General features: G+C 37.2%; 1 protein-coding gene across 4 annotated transcripts in view; it reads left to right on the top strand.

Annotated features, from left to right (window-relative positions):
* The window catches only part of scaper (S-phase cyclin A-associated protein in the ER), a 144,677-nt gene that overhangs the window by 92,037 nt on the left and 32,845 nt on the right, over window positions 1–19,795 (top strand). For all 4 annotated transcript variants that reach the window (XM_048158228.1, XM_048158230.1, XM_048158231.1 and 1 more), the window contains 2 exons: window positions 12,470–12,593; window positions 17,744–17,964. In XM_048158228.1, the coding sequence (XP_048014185.1) occupies window positions 12,470–12,593; window positions 17,744–17,964 (345 nt within the window). The remainder of the gene's footprint in view (window positions 1–12,469; window positions 12,594–17,743; window positions 17,965–19,795) is intronic.

The raw sequence follows: 19,795 nt of genomic DNA, 5'->3' as shown, positions 1-19,795 counted from the left end.
ATATATATATATATATATATATATATATATATATATGTATATGTGTATATATATATATATATATATATATATATATATATATATATATATATATATATATATATATATATATATATATGTATATGTATATATATATATGTTTTACACATTTTTGAGGACTTCTGGCTTGACCATGTAAATAAAATACTTTGAGACTTGACTTTAATCGGATAGCTTGGCATAATTAATTTAAGCACAGATAAACCTTAGATTTAACAGATATTTTGATGTGTGCACATTTGTCAGTATATATCATGTACTCAAAAAATGATGGATTTACTTAAAAAAGCAGTGTCAAGTGGTTCTACTATATTGAGTAATTTGTACAAATAACAATTTAGTTGTATTAACAAAAGAAATTTGAAAATGTATTTGAGTAATACAAATCATTTGAGTTTGTCACTGTTACATAATATTTATATATACAGGTTAATTAATGTTTATTAGGTAAGGTGAACATAATTGTTGACTTAATTTACCTTATTAAATTGACTATTTGCTCTACAGAATACACTCAAAAAATAATTTGTTGAACAAACTCAATTGAATTTAGAGCATCCTAAACATGCGTATATGAGTGCTCACTCTTCTCACTCTTCTAAATGTCCGACATAACTGAACAATAAACACTATATATATTAAACACAACATAAACTAAGAACATCTTTCCCTTTACTGAAAAACATAAAATAACACTTTAATCTCTAAAATTACTCTCCTAATGCAGTCCCTTGCAAAGCATGCTGGGAACTACGGATCCACTGCCCAGTTAACGTTATGTCAATGTTAATTTGTGCGTTTCACTTAGCAATGTTAAGTTGATTCAACAAACACTTAAGTAAAGCTGGCAATACTAATTTTTAGTTGAAAACAACTTAGTTAAATTAAGTTCATGTGGTTACATGAGATTTTTAAGTCATGTGAACAAGGATGATTTGAGTGAAACTAACAACAGTGAAAGTTCATTTTTTTGAGTGTGTGTTTAGAGTTCAAATTGCTCTGTGATGTTATTGCAAACAATGTATTTAGTGACATTTCAACCTTTAAATTAGTAAAAGATAATCTAAAATGTTAAGAGCGAGCTATTCTCACTTGCTGTTAGAACTAGATGAATGCTTATGTTAGTGTATCGCATCTGACTGCCACAGTGCTGCTGTGTTTAGATTACAGGTTAAAATGAATTGTAGAATTAAGACTCAAAACTCTTCCAAAACTAAGTTTGTCTGGGACACGGTGGTTAGGGTCATTATTACTAAGAATTTTTATTTGCTCTAAATATTTATGGAGCTAGAGAATGAATCCCAGAAAAGACAAGTCCCTTGTCTCCCAGTAGGGGCCACTGCTGAGGAGGAGAGGGAGAAGTCAATGATGGACCAGACTGCTGTTAGCGCACAGACCTCTCTCTTACAGAGCTTAATCCAGTCACACTCATCCCTAGAGTCCTCACACACACTCACATGTCCACAGGTCACTTCTAAATGAGTTTCACAAATGACTTTTAGGAAAACTACTCCTTCTGAACAGCAACAGGAAATCACAGAGGTCTTGCACACTTCAGTGAAATCTCGGAGTACTTGCGACTGCTAAACTGATTGCCCGACTCTGTTCAACTCAGGCTGTCTCACTTTTCTAAGTGGAAGTGAACGCATCGACGCGCCACTGCCTGTCACCTCAACCTCCGTGTCACATGATGACTAAATGTGCCCAGTGAAAGCTTCTCACAAGCTCTCTCCAAGTGGTTTCATTTCAGGATGCCATTATGTGGCATGTCTATCTGCGCGCATGTGTGTGCATGCCGTGTGGTGCGTGACAGCTCGCCAAGACTTTTGCCCCAGCTTATGGCCAGCCTTTTGTGAAACGGCGGGCGGAATGGATGTCTTGGAATCATTCAGGATATCAGGAAAGATCAACGGCAGAATCAAATTAAATGTCATTTGGATTGCAGTGAAAGGAAGGATTGTTTGACAGGCCCTTGGAAAACAGATTTGCTCGTCACCTTTTCTCATAGGCTCCAGATCCCTTTTCTGTCCCTCAAAGTTTTTTTTTTAACCACTTCCTGTTGAAAAGCAGGTTGAGAAGTTAGGCTTGCAGTCAAAGACTTACCTTACCTTACACTAGGGGTGTCCAATCCTGCTCCTAGAGGGCTGCCTTCCGGCAGAGTTTAGCCTAAGCCCTAGTAAAACGCACCTGAACAATCTCATCAAGGTCTTCAGGATCACTAGAAACTTCCAGATGTGTTTGGAGCTAAACTCTGCAGGAAAGTGGTCCTATAGGAGCAGGATTGGAGATCCCTACTTTACATTTTGTAAGGCATGTCAATATTCTTGTGCCATTGTGTGGCACAAGAATATTGATAAAACTTGAATGCACTGTCAGTCGTTTTGAATAAAAGCATGAAATGCAAATATAGGGATTATACTGACATATTTGGAAATGTGAGCTACAGGCCCAAGCGAGGGCATTTTCCTGGTTGATAACCAATTTACATGGATGGAACTCAGAGACCTAAATATTAATATCACTAAGCACCTTGGGAACACCTGCAGTGCTGGATGGAAATTTTCTAACCATATCAAAGTGACACAACATCAAGGTAAAATAAAGAAACAGGGCTCAAGAGGTGGCATTGTAAATGCATTGTGTAGACCAGTGGTTCTCAGACCTGTCCTGGGGACCCCCTACCACTACACATTTTATATGTCTCCCTCATCAGACACACCCAATTCAACTCTTGCAGTCTCTACTAATGAGCTGATGACTTGAATCAGGTGTGTTAGATGAGGGTGACATGCAAAATGTGCAGTGGTGGGGGTCCCCAGGACAGATTTGAGAACCACTGGTGTAGACGAGGCACCTGTCGATTCGTGCGATTACTCTTTCCCATGTCCGATTCCTAAATAACAAATTTGATGAACTAACTATTTGGGTAAGGGAAGAAAATTAGTTTAGGTGCCACAACTTAAAGGGGACCTTTTATATCCCTTTTCACAAATGAGCTGCTGCTCCCTCCACTTTCCAGAAGAGGGCGGAGCTTTAACAGCTCGTGCTTCGGTTGCTCAACAACAACAAAGCTGGAAAATCTCACGCAGCCAAAATGAGGATTGTCAGTAACGGTGTTCAGCCTTACATTGTTCAAACCGGAGTCGGACACTGATGGAGAGACTCAGGAAGAAGTTACAACTTTTAGAATGAAACTGGACGTTTCTGGATACATTTATGTAGCTGCTGTGGAGTTGATTCAACTCATCGACTAGCATGTGCCGTCATGTTAATCTTTTGTGCAAATCCAGTGTTGAATTGACCCTCGTTTGTGAAGCAGCCCAGCGTAAAATAACGGTATGGCAACAACACTTTACTACTACTTTACTACTCTTCCTCTACTCTAAAGCAACCCAACATGGCCTCGCCCCCGCTTTGTTGCGTGTTTTGCCATGGCCTTAGAACTGGTACACCGTTGTCACTTGCGAAAACCCAATGGTGGCGCTGTGGGTGAAAACGTGCAGATTAATGGACGGTAATATTATTATTATAATAAGATCCCCTTCCTACATCACTAGGGAAGTGAAATCTGAAATTTTTCACATGCTTGCAGAGAAAGGCTTACCAAAACAAAGTTACTGGGTTGTCCTTTTTCACGTTTTCTGGGTTGGTAGATGCACCGGAGACCCAATTATAGCACTTAAAAACAGGAAAAAGTCAGATTTTCATCATATGTCCTCTTTAATGTCTAAAAGATAGCTGACTGACAGAAAATAACCGCAATATGGACCTCGCTGGATACACCCTTATTAGAGCAGATCGGGACAGTAGCGCAGTGGGAAAATCAATTAGTGGTGGACCCGCGATTTATGAGATAATCTCGGTTGCAATAAAGACCCTTCTGTTTACCCCGAGAATTTGGTCAGATTACTGTGAAATGCTTTGAGACTATTTTGGATGCCTATAAAGCGGTGTCAAAAATCAGAAAATCAGATCATAATGTTATTATGGCAGCTCAAAGGTTGTTCTTTATGTGTAAACTGAAGACTTTTGATGTTAGTCAATCTGTTTTAGATATGGTATATAAAAGTCATGTTGAAAGTATTTTAAAGGGTTACTTCACCCAAAAATGAAAATAATGTAATTTATTACTCACCCTCATGCCGTCCCACACCCGTAAGACCTTCGTTAATCTTTGGAACACAAATTAAGATATTTTTGTTGAAATCCGATGGCTCAGTGAGGCCTCCATAGCCATCAATGACATTTCCTCTCTCAAGATCCATTAATGTACTAAAAACATATTTGAATCAGTTCATGTGAGTACAGTGGTTCTATATTAATATTATAAAGCGACGAGAATATTTTTGGAGCGCCAAAAAAACAAAATAACGACTTATATAGTGATGGCCGATTTCAAAACATTGCTTCATGAAGCTTCGGAGCATAATGAATCAGCATGTTGAATCATGATTCGGATCGCGTGTCAAACCGCCAAACTGCTGAAATCACGTGACTTTGGCGCTCCAAACTGCTGATTCGACGCACAGATTCATAACGCTAATTTGAAATCAGCCATCACTATATAAGTCATTATTTTGTTTCTTTGGCGCTCCAAAAATATTCTCGTCACTTTATAATATTAATATTGAACCACTGTACTCACATGAACTGATTTAAATATGTTTTTAGTACCTTTATGGATCTTGAGAGAGGAAGTGTCATTGCTCCCTATGAAGGCCTCACAGAGCCATCGGATTTCAACAAAAATATCTTAATTTGTGTTCCGAAGATTAACGAAGGTCTTACGGGTGTGGAACGGCATAAGGGTGAGTAATTAATGACAGAATTTAAATTTTTGGGTGAACTAAAACTTTAATATTTAATATTACAGCCTGGTATGATAGCTTAGGACTGAGGAATAAAAATAAGTTGCAAAGGATAGTGAGAAAGGCAGAACAAATAATAGAACGCCAGCAAACACAGCTTGATAAACTGTATTTGCTAGCAATACACAGAAGTGCAACAAGGTTGTATCTGACTCCACACACGCAATTAACTCTGAGTTTGTAATGCTTCCCTCTGGAAGAAGGTATAAGGTCCCCAAATTTCTTAAAAATATGTATAAACATTTTTTTCTACCAATAGCAGTTTCGCATATTAAATCAAGGGTAAGCAATTCTTTGTGAGAATAACTTTTGTATAGTTTTTATGAGAAGCCAAATGATAATTTCCACACTTGTGGACAATAAAATAAACTAACTAACTTACTGACTATAACATCATTTGTGTTACTGGCCATATAAAGGGTGTGTCCGTGCATTCTTTCAAAATTCTAAACTTACTAGCTTCACCTTCTTAAAGAACGTTCATTTTGCTCTCCAAGGACAAGACTGTGCCAACATTTATTGCAGAGAAACTTACATTTTAGGCCAGACAGACAATCTAGGGGTGATCTCCCCCTCATCTCGAGTTCTTCTTAGCCATCTGCTTCCCTGTCTCTGAGCTAGCCTATGGATTTCAGAATGGGTTAAATGGCCTTAATTCAGTTCCAAAGGTCACTCCAATGACCCCCATCCAGTCCAGAGGCCACCCAAGCCGATGAGCAACCCTTAGGGGGTGAGGTGAATGGGGATAGAGAAAGGCAAGGTGTAGAGGACGGAGCCCTGTGGCATACCTTAAGCAAGTCTACACCGCTTGTGTCCATTGACTAATCAGAGGGCCGGATTTTCATGGTTAGCTCAGGCTAAGCCAGTTTGAGTAGGTGAGGAGATCACAGCGCTTATTATCTGCAGTGGTTATCTCTTGCCATCTAGCATGCTCTTTCTCTCTGTGGCCCCTCTTTTCCTCTCCTATGCAATACAGCGCTATAGAGACCGTCTCCACTGGCTAGCCCGGCAACTTAATCCTATGACTACAAGATAAAGCTTCATTATGGGCAGATTAACAATATGCCTGTTGTTTATAGACCTGGTTGTGGTCTGGTGGGCTGTGGCAGAGCTCACACGAAGCAGCCTGCCGATGTCAAAACGCAGCTCCTGTCAGGGAATCTCGGATCCGCTCAGGTAGAGGAATGCCGCATGCTCACGGTGGCGACCTGGCACATGTGGGTCAGTGTTACATACTCCTCGAGTAACCTGAGACGGACTACAATGGCACTTCACCAAATTGCTCCTCAAAATCTTTGACGCAAGCTGTCATCGTCAAGGGGAGAGACAGGCAGAGATCGTGCACGGTGGGCCGGTGTTGGATGTCATGCTAATCATCGTCAATTAGAGGAGAGCGCGCTGGAAAAGCACCCCGGTTTATGGCTGGCAGTGGGCTGGGGTGTAAGGATATCATTTCAAGCAGGACAGTGACAGCTTCTAAGTATTTAACCGGTTTCAAGATGATGGATGGCCTGGAAAAAAAAACAAAAAAACTTCCCATTACTCAAACAGTAGCAGCGCAGAGTGTTGAACACAGCCAATTTAGGAGGTAGATAAAGTGAGGTGTCTACATGAAAGCTGACAAAGTTCATATAAAAAATGAAAGAAAATGAATGAGCTCTGACCACAACACCACAACTACTGTTTAATTTCACGCTCAATTAATTGTCAAAAGCTGCAGAATACCTTAGTCGTGTCTGTACTTGTGTAGCATGGAAGGATAACTCGGATATTTAATTGGTTGAATAGGCAACATATCAAAATAGTTGTGGCCAGTTCTGGTTCAGTTAACCATCAAAAGCAACAAAATATCACTGTAACATCTACACTATTCTAGTATGAAGAACATCTAGCACTGAATGCTATCGAAAGCATCTGAAAATGAACAAGCACTAGAGAGAGCTACTTGTTTAAATTCTCGGTTAATAATCAACAGCAGCAAAATAGTTATAGTAATTTCTAACATGGTTCAGACATTGTATTTTGTTGCGTTTTTGTTACTTAAAGGATTAGTCCACTTTCAAATAAAATGTTCCTGATAATTTACTCACCCCCATGTCATCCAAGATGTTCATGTCTTTATTTCTTCAGTCGAAAAGAAATTAAGGTTTTTGATGAAAACATTCCAGGATTATTCTACTTATAGTGGTCTTCAATGGCCTCCAAATGGTTGAAGGTCAAAATTATAGTTTCAGTGCAGCTTCAAAGAGTTTTAAACGATGAGGAATAAGGGTCTTATCTAGTGAAACTATCAGTCATTTTCGAAAAAAATACAACTGTTAATGCTTTATAAACACAAATGATCGCATTGCACGTGCTTCCGCTTTCTGAATTCTTCAAAAAGCTTACGCTGTGTGTCCTACGCCTTCCCTACGAAAACCTTAATTTCTTTTCGACTGAAGAAAGAAAGACATGGACATCTTGGATGACATGGGAGTAAGTAAATTATCAGGAAAATTTTATTTGCAAGTGAACTAATCCTTTAACGATAAAGAGAGATATCAAAGAAGTAGGTATGGGTTAGTGCTCATTAATTTCAGATGTCCATCACATTAACTGAACTTGTGTTTTTCATCATACTGCACAAGATTTTACCAAGTAATTTTGAGCATTTTTGGACAAATTACTGCAACTTTTGTCAAATAACTGCAAGATATGGCAAACAATAGCTGCTAACACCAATTAATTTTCATACTGTATGTTTAACACTTTAATAACAGTTACAAACTGTTTTTTTTTTTTTCATAATAGTTGGGTTTAATTGTTTTTGATGGGTTTAAATGTTCAGTTTCTAACACTTAGACTAGACAGATGTATTTGTTTGATAATTTAGCGAAGTCAGAAACAGTTTAGACATTGTATATTGTCATGTTTTTGTCACTTTTGTCTACAAACCAGTAGCTATGGTTAGCGCTCATTTATTTTCAGCTATCATCACATTAACCGAAATTGTGTTTTTCATCATACTGCAAGTTAGTTTATTTTGTGCTTTTTTTGACAAATTAGAAAATAACTCTGAGATATAGCAAACGGTATTTGTCGTTAATGCTAACTGTCATACAATAGGTTTATCACTTTAATAGTTAGAAACATACTAGACAGATTTAAATGTCTTTGTCTAATTATCTGAAAACAAGCAGTTAAGTGTGATTTAGTTTTTTCATTATTAATACTGATGATTACCCAAGTGAGATATCCAACATTATCTGTTCTTAGTGTTCATTCTTTGCGAAAAACTCTTATTCTGGAACTTCATATGTAGGTACGTTTTGCAATTACCTAAAACTAGCTACAGCAACTTGTTTGATATCTTCCCTGATAGCTTAGTAACGTCTAAACCTGTATAGCATTTTCCTGTCGTTCTGCTCTTCTTCTTTTTTTTCCCCCAAATGCTCTTATTTGTTTCATACTGGAGCTTCGGTGGAAGCACTGGGGGTTGGTGTTGAGATTTGGCTAGTCGACAGCTGTTTTACACTTTAATAAGATTAGTGCAAAGAAATTAGTTGTGTGCTCTATAATCTGCCGTTTAACCATGCGAGCCACCTGGGGCTGCCCCACCCCCACTGCTCACATTCCTCCCCACGCGTTATTGGACAGGCATCATATAGCCTTGGTCGTACGCTCAAAACCCCGTGAACGTGCACCTAAGATCAGGTTAACCGTGAATCTTTTATGAGCTCATGTGAGTTTGTAGCTCATTAACGCAAAAGTAGTCTAAATTGGGTACATTTTTAAGAATAGTGTTATGTAAGTACTATGTAGCTTTGCTGATTTAATCTAAATATTATAAAAATTTCTAATAATAAATGTGTTTTATACTCCCACTTCATTTACATTTTTACGATTTGGAACGTTTTTTTATACACTTTAATAAAATGATACATAGATAAGCTCATTAACAATCTTAGCAATTGTTTTTCACGCAATTGTAGTTGCCAGTTAATTCATAGTACTACAATAATGTGATAATCTTGTGCTTAAGCCTTCAATCCACTGTTTATATTTGAGAAGCCAAAGTGAACCTTGACACTGAGGCCTGTCATTCAATCCTCGCCTGGACATTTGACACTTATCCTTTAAAAACTTGCCTAGAAACAATATGGATACCTCAAATTCCATGACAAACACAGATGAGACATAATTTCCTATCTAAAACGGCGAAGAACGGTAAAATTCATGGGCGCTATTTTTTCATTTAGCCAAAAACTGCTCACCCCAACAAGTCACTTTGAGAATATTTCAACATTTTTTTGGAAAGAAAGAAGAAAATGCTGTTCGAAGTTACACAATTGAAGCTCTGGTGGAAAATCAGTGTGGCTGAGGCAGTGCTGGTCCGCTGCCCAGAGTGCACAGGTTGGAGGGGATCTCACATTTCCCTTCCCTGACTGAACAGAGCCTGGTGTATCACTCCACTCACCCATGACCATCCGTCCTTCCTTTCCTCCTCATTTCGCCCCCAAGCTCCGGTATCCTTCTATCAATACAAAAGAAAGACTTCACCATTTACGCTTTGGTGAATCAATGTTCCGTTGGCTGTTGCGTATTAATCGAACAAGACCTCTTTCGACACCCTTGTCAACTGCGTTTATCGCCCGCTCAGACGAGGTGAAAACTTGTCGATTAATAACGGCGCACATAAAAACAGCTACACCCGATTTTTATAATGGGTCGCGATCGAGCGGCTTTGAAAGTGCAAAGCTTCAAGGCGTGCGGGGAATACTTGGATCCTTTCCCAGCAGACCAGGCACAATGTTTTCCCTGCGGTCTCATACTGCATGTCTGACGCTTTTACACCGCTATGTCAATATTCGCACCGCTATCTCCCTGATCAGCCCGCCAGTGGGTAAAATATACACTGGTGTTTTTGTCAGTCGGGTGGAAGTTATTGACAGGCCTAGGCCTTCGAGGCTCGCGCTATTTTTATAACGAGTGCCAATACGGTTTGGCTGAAAATGCTGAACAGATGGTGAAGGTTGCGGTGGATATCAAAATGTTTACGGCTGGAAATAAACATGGCCTGGTTTAAAAAAGAAAAGTCAGATTCCATTTGTCCGTACGGCAGATAGGGCCCCGCCACTCTGCTTTGGGATAAAATATACAGTTGTCAGAAAATATTAACTAATGAAGGGGTGGTTGGGAAGAGGTATGGATGGGGGGTCTGGAGTGGGAGCGGAGTGACTGGTCAGTTATCAGCTACATTAATCTCCTCTCGGGCTGGTGTGGAACAGACAAAATACAGAGGCCTGACTGACTGACAGTGGCTTGCTGGCCCGAAGGCGCTGACGGCTAGACTCTTATCTGAGCCAAGAGAAAACGAGTTGGGGATAGAGATGGTGAAAACGAGAAAGCAAAGAAGGGGCCAGGCAGATGTTCGGTATCCAATTCTTCTCCATTTCATCTAATTTAGCTGGTTGTAAGATCCCTTAAAAGTAAAGAACTGTGGCGGTAACTTGGTAAAGTGAGAATACCATAGTGTGTGTGTGTGTGTGTGTGTGTATGTTAGGAGTGTAACGGTACACAAACATGACGGTCCAGTACGTACGTCTGTTGCGCATAAGGCAGGTTTTGCATTAACTTCTAAATCTAATTATACAATTATTTTTTTCAATTATGTTCCTAATCCAATTCATTTTTGAAATATGATTATTTACACAATTACTGTCATAACTTGTTTTCATGACAAGCGTATATTAAATAATAAAGACATTACTAACAGGTTAAGTAAATACAATTAATATATAAGCTAATATAGTGCATATATTTAGCGAAATGCTCCCCTTTCTCTAGTGAACTAACATGCTGTGGACACTAAATGACTTGCCTGAGGTTAATGTAATGCTAAGTGAGATATTATTCTCAAGCTGTTTAATTGATGTCTTGAACACTGGTTGACACGTAAACATATAGATTGTCTGTTTTTGTTCTTCTGCACTTTTTCCTGTTGTGGCGGTTAGCAAACATTGTTGCATTACCGCTCGTGCCCCCTTCTGGATTGGAATGTGGATCGCCTGTATTCATCGTTTGCCTGTATGCACCAAACCGTGATGCCTGTACTGTGACGGTTCGGGATGAATACATGTACCGTTACCCTCCTAGTGTACATGCATGTTGGTATTTATATACTGTATGCATGTATTATTTTAAAGGATTAGTTCACTTTCAAATTAAATTTTCCTGATAATTTACTCACCCCCATGTCATCCAAGATGTTCATGTCTTTCTTTCTTCAGTCGAAAAGAAATTAAGGTTTTTGATGAAAACATTCCAGGATTTTTCTCCTTATAGTGGACTTCAGTGGCCTCCAAATGGTTGAAGGTCAAAATTACAGTTTCAGTGCAGCTTCAAAGGGCTTTAAACGATACCAGACGAGGAATAAGAGTCTTATCTAGAGAAACGATTGGTCAATTTCTTAAAAACAATGTAAATGTATATGCTTTATATAAACAAATGATCGCCTTCCAAGTGGTTCCGCCAAAACCACACTTTTGTATTCTTCAAAAAGCTTACGTTGTATGTCCTACGCATTCCCTATTCTACTTACGGAACAAACGCAGTGCCAGTTCCATTTTTTCCATAAGTAGAATAGGGAATGCGTAGGACATACAACGTAAGCTTTTTGAAGAATACGAAAGTGCGGTTTTGGCGGAACCACTTGGAAGGCAATCATTTGTTCATATAAAACATATAAATTTACATTTTTTTTAAGAAAATGACCGATCGTTTCGCTAGATAAAACCCTTATTCCTCAGCTGGGATCATGTAGAGCTCTTTAAAGCTGCACTGAAACTGTAATTTTGACCTTCAACCATTTGGAGGCCATTGAAGTCCACTATAAGAAGAAAAATCCTGGAATGTTTTCATCAAAAACCTTAATTTCTTTTCAACTGAAGAAAGAAGGACATGAACATCTTGGATGACATGGGGGTGAGTAAATTTTCAGGAAAATTTTATTTGAAAGTGAACTAATCCTTTAAAATAATTTGCTGAATTTTCAGCAGCCATTACGCTAGTGTTGTGTTGTATTGTTTTGTTTTTGGTTTGCATCAAAGCACTAGTACTTTAGACATCTTTACTATGGTATTACCGTCATGGTTGTATCAGAAAATGTGGTATTACCAAGGTACCTTGTCCCAAAAATACCACAGTACTTCCGATACTTCTTTTTTTCTAAAGTGATTAAGCTCTCATCGGGGCACATCTCATGTTTTCTCTTGAACATTACGTAAGGAGCTGTTCCTGAGAGAAAATCCCTTGAGCGTAATATTCCAAGTGTTGTCATGCTTCTTGGATTGCGTGTGATGTTCACACTCTGAGCTTTAAGTGTCAGTTTCCTCAGATAACCTTACTGTATTACGGCAAAGAACCCGACTCATCTGATTGGCAATCTTTTACACTGCGAGTCGGGGTAGCCCTGAAATGTTTATATGGGGTCTGCTTTGTATCCTGATCATTTTAGATGGAAAACTCAAAACAGGAGAAGCCGTCGGCTTTTGAAAACTAATCCCCCCTCTCTTTCTCTTCAGGTCCCTCTGCGCTGCCGTGAACACGTATTACCTGTCCTGTGCGCACTGCCACAACAACTGTTCCTATGTTCTCTACAGCAACAAAATTACTTTTCTCATGGACCTACTCCTCCATCAGTTAACAGTGAGTATTATCAGCTCAAGCTTACAGGAGTTTGCATAATCCTGCTGTTTTGGGGTCTTTATGTGCCATAAATCCAAGTTTTTGTCACTACATTATTGTCATTTAAAGGGATAGTTCACCCAAAAATAAAAATTCAATCATTATTTTCCCACCTTTATATTGTTCCAAACATATATAACTTAGTTTCAAACAGACAGACCAAAATTAAGGTTTACTAACTGAAAATTCACCCGAGCTCTTGCTGGCCAATTCATGAGATGAGAAGAGATTCTGAATGAATAATTAGTTTGAGTCCAGTTGATCCAGTTTGCAACACCCATCTGAATGATTCGTTCACAAATCTGACTGATCCGGTTCTTAACCCACTGACTCAATCCAGTTATTAGTGAATGACAACTAAAATCTCACAAAAGTATCAGATGACTTCAAAATACTTATAAAAGAATATAGCATGTGATTGACATGTACTACATTTATGAATTATTTTTTGAGGTTTGGAAGCTCCAGTCCCCATTCATTATAACTGCATGGAAAGGAGCAACCAATACATTGTTTAAAATTTCTCAATTTTTCCTGCGGAATACAAAAGAAGTCATACGGGTTTGGAACTACATGAATTTGAGGGGGAAAATGACGGAATTTTCATTTTTTAGTGAACTAATACTTTTAGGATGCGACTTCCACTTCAGCTTTTAAAGGCCTGAAGTGCTGTTTTGTCATGTTTAAAGGGTCATTTCTGTCTTGTTCATCTTGCCAGAGCATATGTAGCTCATCTACCAGTTTAAAGCAAGCGCCAAAATGGATTTTAATACATACAACATTGCTCTTGTTTATATGACTCACTGAATCATCTTAAGTTCTGGGAAAGCTCCACTGCTGAATCACATTTCGCATTGCTTCTGTCCCTTATTTTTTGTCTGTATTTCGGCATTTCTCCCCCATCCTTCCCTCCCGCCCTTTGATTTTTGGCAAGGGAGTTTTAGAACCAAGCTCACGCTATGCTTCAAGCTTTTTAAGATGTCATTGAGACAAAGTATGGAAAGACACACAAATGTCAGTAGGGTTGTGTTTACATAAGCTCCTCGGTGTTGAAAAAAAAACCACAATAAAAACAGTAACAGAAAGGTTTTCCAATTAATTCACAGCAGGTGATATATATATGTATAGATCTAAATTACACATAATTGACTCATAATTGATTCACGCAGAACATATCCCATATGATTTTTGTCACCCTGATTTAATGTACTTAATGTAGACTCACTTTTTTATTAATTTTTAATTCCATAACTATGATTACATTTAAATACAAATTAATTTGTGAATCATGATGTCTCTGCATGCAGGTTTTACACACAAATATGTGTGTACAATTAGTAAATGAGACCCAGTGATGAGAGTCATATAGGGAGAGCTTGTGTATGTGTGTTTGCGCAAGAAACATTGGTTTGGCAAATCATTAAGCCCCAGTCAGTGTGCGTCCCGGTCTAGAGACGTAATATTTCCTTGGGGCACATGGGTTTATTTCAAAACTCAACACAACGGTAAGTCAGCCCACTGATTTTTTTGACATGTGATTGATGTAAACGGACAGAATAGTTGCCCAAGTGAAGTGAAAAAGTCAGTAAAGAGCAATATTATAAAGTTATTTTTGTGTGTGTGTGTGTGTGTGTGTGTGTGTGTGTCAGTGTGGCCAGTACTGGCGTCCACCCTTCCCTTCCCTGTAATTAGATTTGTGGAGAATGTAGCTGGTTTTGCCTGCTCTCTCAGCATACTAACCTACTCCTCTGTAAAGAGTGTCATTTTAACATGGGCTGTACCTGTGCTAAAGTCTGTATGTATTTCTTGTCTTTAACCAATGACATCTGACTGGTCTAATGTATGACACATTAAAGTGTTCTATATAGCAAAAGCCAAAATGGTCATGTTTTGAGAAATTATTAAATAAGTTACAGAATTGTATTAATTTATTTTAAATATAAATGTGTTTTATATACAAGCATATTTATTTATTTTTTATTAGATTACTTGTATGTATTTAAATGAACGGAGTATATGGGCCATTCTACAGAATTGGTGCAAACTGCTGTCCCACAACCAAAAAACACATTTAAAAAGCATTTAAGTGTTCAAATTCAAGATCCTTTGATTATCTATTGAATCCCACAATAATATTTAAAATATCAGTAAGCTTAATATATATAAAGTCATCATTTATTGGGTACTTTTTAATTGTCCCGAACCCTAACCCCTAAATTTCAGCTTAATAATTTTTGCATTTTTTCCCCATTGTTTAAAAAAAAAAAAAAAATATATATATATATATATATATATATATATATATATATATATATATATATATATATATATATATATATATATATATATATATATATATATGTATATATGTATATATATGTGTATGTGTATGTGTATATGTATATATGTCTTTCATAGTAGATAGGTACCATCATTTTGAGTTAAATGTGTTCAAAAGTGTAACTTTAAGGAATGTCACTACCAAACACCTTTTATACAATTAAGCAAACTTTTTAGGGTGTTATTCCATTAAAATTTAGGTTTTTATGTGTGTACATCTGTTCAGAACTGTGCTGAGTAACCATGTGCTGATCTTTGAGCTAGGCTCAAAAGTATCTAAAATTGTCACTACCGAAACAGTCATGACCAGTCGTGACAAAAGGGAACACATAATCATTTATTTGGGGGAAATAAACATGGGATGTTTTGTCAAAAATAAAGCATATTGAATTATCAACTAGGATGTTATAGTGTTTGGTTCAATGAATCCTTAACTTCAGTATGATAAACTTATGCCTTTTACAAAGAAAGATTGCATTCAAAATACAACAAATCTCATAAATTACACTTGAAATATTGTTAAAATTGTTATTGATTTAGCTGTGAACTTTATATATATATATATATATATATATATATATATATATATATATATATATATATATATATATATATATATATATATATATATATATATATATATATATATATACACTGTAAGTACAATTACAATAAGTACAATTTACTTAATTTTTCTTTTGCAAGTTTTTGCATGAATTTTTTTTTAAGTAAATTTCAAATATGGAATTAAGTAATTCTACTTAACTAAGTTAAGTAAAATTAACAACGAAAATAAAGTAATTTTTTACTTGGCCAGTAAAAGGTTGAGTAATTTCTACTTAGTTGAAGTTTCTTTTGCAATACATTTTAATCAAACAATATAACACTGAATCAAATCATGCTTTACTTAGAAACATCTAAGTAAATTATACAATAGATATTGTGTAAACACCATATCTACATATTAGAAGTAACACGGCACCTGAACACAGAGACCTCAGTACTTGGTTTACAATACACAATGACGTAACATTCGATGGATCGTTTTTGAGTGTGAATGTGGCATTTTGTGTAGAAAATGAACTCCAAATGTCACAAAATGACAAGTTACTAAACATAACCACAAAAGCAATGATAAAACAGTGTAAAAACAGTTGGAAAACTCGACCTCATTAATTATTCAAGGCCCAGTGCATGATGGGAACACCAGTATCAGAAAAGTTGAGTAGTTTTACTTAATTTTATAATGTTCATATTTACGCTTTAATTTCTACAAGCGTAAATTGAGTACTAATATAGAATTGACTTTTTACTAACTTTTTACTTTTTACTGACTTTTTCATGTAAAAATTACATTTGTTTTTTTTCTGTAGTATTTACTTCACCATAAAATCATTTTTTACAGTGTACCTTAGATATTATACAATTTGCATACATAAAAAATTTGCGGAAAAATACATTTTTCCAACTCTGACTTTGAACCAATTCTGTAGAATGGCCCATATGCAGACTATAAATAATTTTTTTGGCCAGAAACATATTCTTAGGCAAGAACTCAAACACATGTAAGTATTTGGCTAATGCATTGTATGTGCACGGTCCAGTTGTATTGGCTAAATGTGCATTATTGCATTACTGTGACGCAACAAAGTTTCAAGTAGGTAGCTATAAACATGATGACAGTTTTAACTAACTTGCCAGTAAAATTCTCTTTAAACGTCACTCTTTTGTGACAATAGTTGCCATGAAAATCATGATCATAGAAGAAGATGGTTTGTCTTAATGCCCTTGCAAACCTCAGTCTTAGACAAACTTTAACTGGGAAAAAGAAAAAGAAAAAAACATGTCCCAATCCTTGCCCCCAAGGAGCATTCTCGCTACATGACCAGTCTCTCTCAACACTGGCAGTGGTTCCTGCCAACGGGAATACCTTGCAGAGTTCTCGTATGCCCGCCATTGGCACACCACCAGGGACAATGTCGCTTCAAGTTGTAACTACCAATTTATAACCCGGGGCTGATGAATAATAGAGCAGCGCCCTTGTAGTTATTTACGCACTAGAGGATCAGGATTCCAACCAAAGATTAATGGCTTACGCGTGGAAACAAAAGAGGACAGGATCCTTTTTATTTGCACCCTCTGCTTTAATTGGACATGTTTTAAAATGCAAGCTGAGGTTTAAATGACCCTGTCTATTGTGCAACAGTGCTGGGCCGGATATTGAGTCCCGCACGGGCCATTGTTGAGTGATCTCAGATGTCCGTCAGTGCCAAGATTGGTGTAAGAGACAATCTTCAGTCAATTGAGCAAGTGTTTGCAAATTTAAAAAGGACCTTTCCAAATCAGTTTCAACCAGAGTTTGCTTAGAGTGCTGTACATCTTATAAAAATGCAACTAATAGGATTGTGTTTTTTCTAAACTGCATCAAAAGAAGGATTTGCAGCAGTACAAACAACGATAATGGCGTAAATTATGGTAACAACACTGTATCAAAGCTCCAAACAAAGGTTAAAGAAAATGCCTACAGTTGTTTGAACATGACTGTAGTTTTAGACCTTCCCGTCTTTGACAAGCTTGTAGACATGTTGAGAGTCGTTGACGAAGATGTTTCATCTGAAGCTCTTGATGAAACCTGAAAGCTTCAACGTGTCTAGACACCATTGTCTTGCTGCTTGGTAGTCTCAGGGTAGTGACTACAGTTCATCTGACACTGTCTTTGTTTTTTCTCTTTCCACCAATGATGAATAACACATCTATACCTGTTTCTGTAGCTCTTCGTGCCTGATGAGGATAAGTCCATCTTTGGGCGCAGTGTCAATAAGCAAATCTTTGAGGGTTTGACTACAGGACTTCTGCAGACAGTCGCCACAGTGCTGGGACAGTTGCACCCACCTAATTTGAATGGAGATGCTCCACGTATATGCAGTCCAGATGCCAAGAGCAGACCTGCCGCCAGTGAGAACTTCAACACACGTACTCAAGATCTTATCAGGTTATTCCTTTATACGTTTTCTTTCCATGACTCTTCATGATCTAGCATCTTGAATACTAATCTTATGTCCTTTGTTGGAGCAACACATAACAATTGACATTGTCATGTTCATTTTTGGACATAACAGAATTAACTATTTATGTTTTGTATAAATATTTATATTTCCACAGCAATAAGTAACTGCTTCAAATTTTGCAAAATGTTGCCAAGCATACTTCTACCATTCTCAAAGAGAAAGAGCATGAGTTAGTTGAGAAGTAACACAATAGTAACGCATTACTTTACAGTAACAGTGTAACGTAAATTAAATTGTAAGATTTACAATAGCTGATTTACAAAAACATGAAGCGAATCGTTTCAAAGTTCGCCAAAAAAAAAAAAGTGAATTAGGTGCATTTCCATGAAGTTTTTTGAGTGGATGACGGTAGTATTGGTAACCTAGTAACCAACAGTAAATAAAACACCGTCAGCGGAAACAGCCAATTAGCCATGTTGTTTGATGTTTGCTATATCAAAATTTACGCAAATGCATTTCCATCTCCCATTATTCACACTAGCTGGGTTTTCATCCAAACGTTAAGCAAATATTTTCAAAGTGCGCAAAAAAGTTACAAAAAAACAAACAAATGCGGATTAGGTGCGTTTCCATCAATTTGTTCGAGCAGATGACAGTGGTATTGGTCATAGGCACCACAGAGCACCCATGGAAATGGCCGATAGCCCATGGAAAAACACAAGATATTCTCCATTCATTTTATCAAAAAAAAAAAAAAGAAAAAAGAAAAGCAAGCATCTTAGTTTATCGCGATCTCACAAAGTTCTGTTATAATAAACAAAGCTTACTGCACAATGAATTTCTTATTTACATAATGTCTACACTGTATTTATTTTGTTATAATGAGAGTATTTTGCAAGCGTGGAGAACTCCAAATCTACTCACCACTCAAAACACCTATGTTTTTGTTCAGTGCTAACTTAAACACCTCTGATTGGCTATTGAGTTCAAGAAATCAACAGATATCTTTGTGATTGGCTACATTGCTCAATGCTGCAAAACATGTAAATAGAAACCTTATGCACTGTATCATTTGCCAAACCAGTGTGCTTTTATTACGGAGAAAACTGATCCTAAACCTGCAGTTATGGGTTTGAGTGAGTTAATTCCACACTAGTCTTAATGTACTTGCAGTCCATGTTTTTCAAATCAGCCAAACCAGTGCAAAGTGTACACACAGTAATCTAAATGTCCTCTCTCTGCTTTTTATTTGTGATGTTCTCTATTCATTGCATTCATAAAACTTCCTTTTTCTTTACCTTTTCCACACCTCTCATCCAGCTCATCAGGCAAATGGAGGCAGGAAAACTATTTCTGTAATATTAGAAAGCTAAGCATTTTCCCAGCTGTGGTACAAAAAAAAAAAAAAAAAAAAAAAAAAAACTTTTGGTTTCACACTAACCACATATACCAAACAACTGTATGGAGTGACATGGCTTTTGTTACCAACAATATTTTTTGCAATGTGAAATACACAAGAGTTTCTCAAGTCTTGGAATGATATCCCTTGAGCAGGGAATGACCTCTTGGAAAGGATCCAGAGGTTATCCCGGTCAGACAGTTTGGGAAATTTGTTTAAAAGACTACTCCATTTTAATGACATCATAGTCTTGTACACATCAGACCTGGCTTTATGCACTTCAGTTGGGTACAGTATGCTCTTGGATGCACCATCCCTTTCCTAACTTAGCCGGTAACTCCTTCACAAATCTGTGCTCTAAACCAAAGTTTGTAGTCTCCACATTGGCCAAAATTCCCTTCTGGAAGTGCACGACT

The sequence above is a fragment of the Megalobrama amblycephala genome, linkage group LG15 (assembly GCF_018812025.1).
Source record: "Megalobrama amblycephala isolate DHTTF-2021 linkage group LG15, ASM1881202v1, whole genome shotgun sequence".
NCBI classification, from domain to species: domain Eukaryota; kingdom Metazoa; phylum Chordata; class Actinopteri; order Cypriniformes; family Xenocyprididae; genus Megalobrama; species Megalobrama amblycephala.
This window is presented reverse-complemented; position numbering and strand designations above follow the sequence as displayed.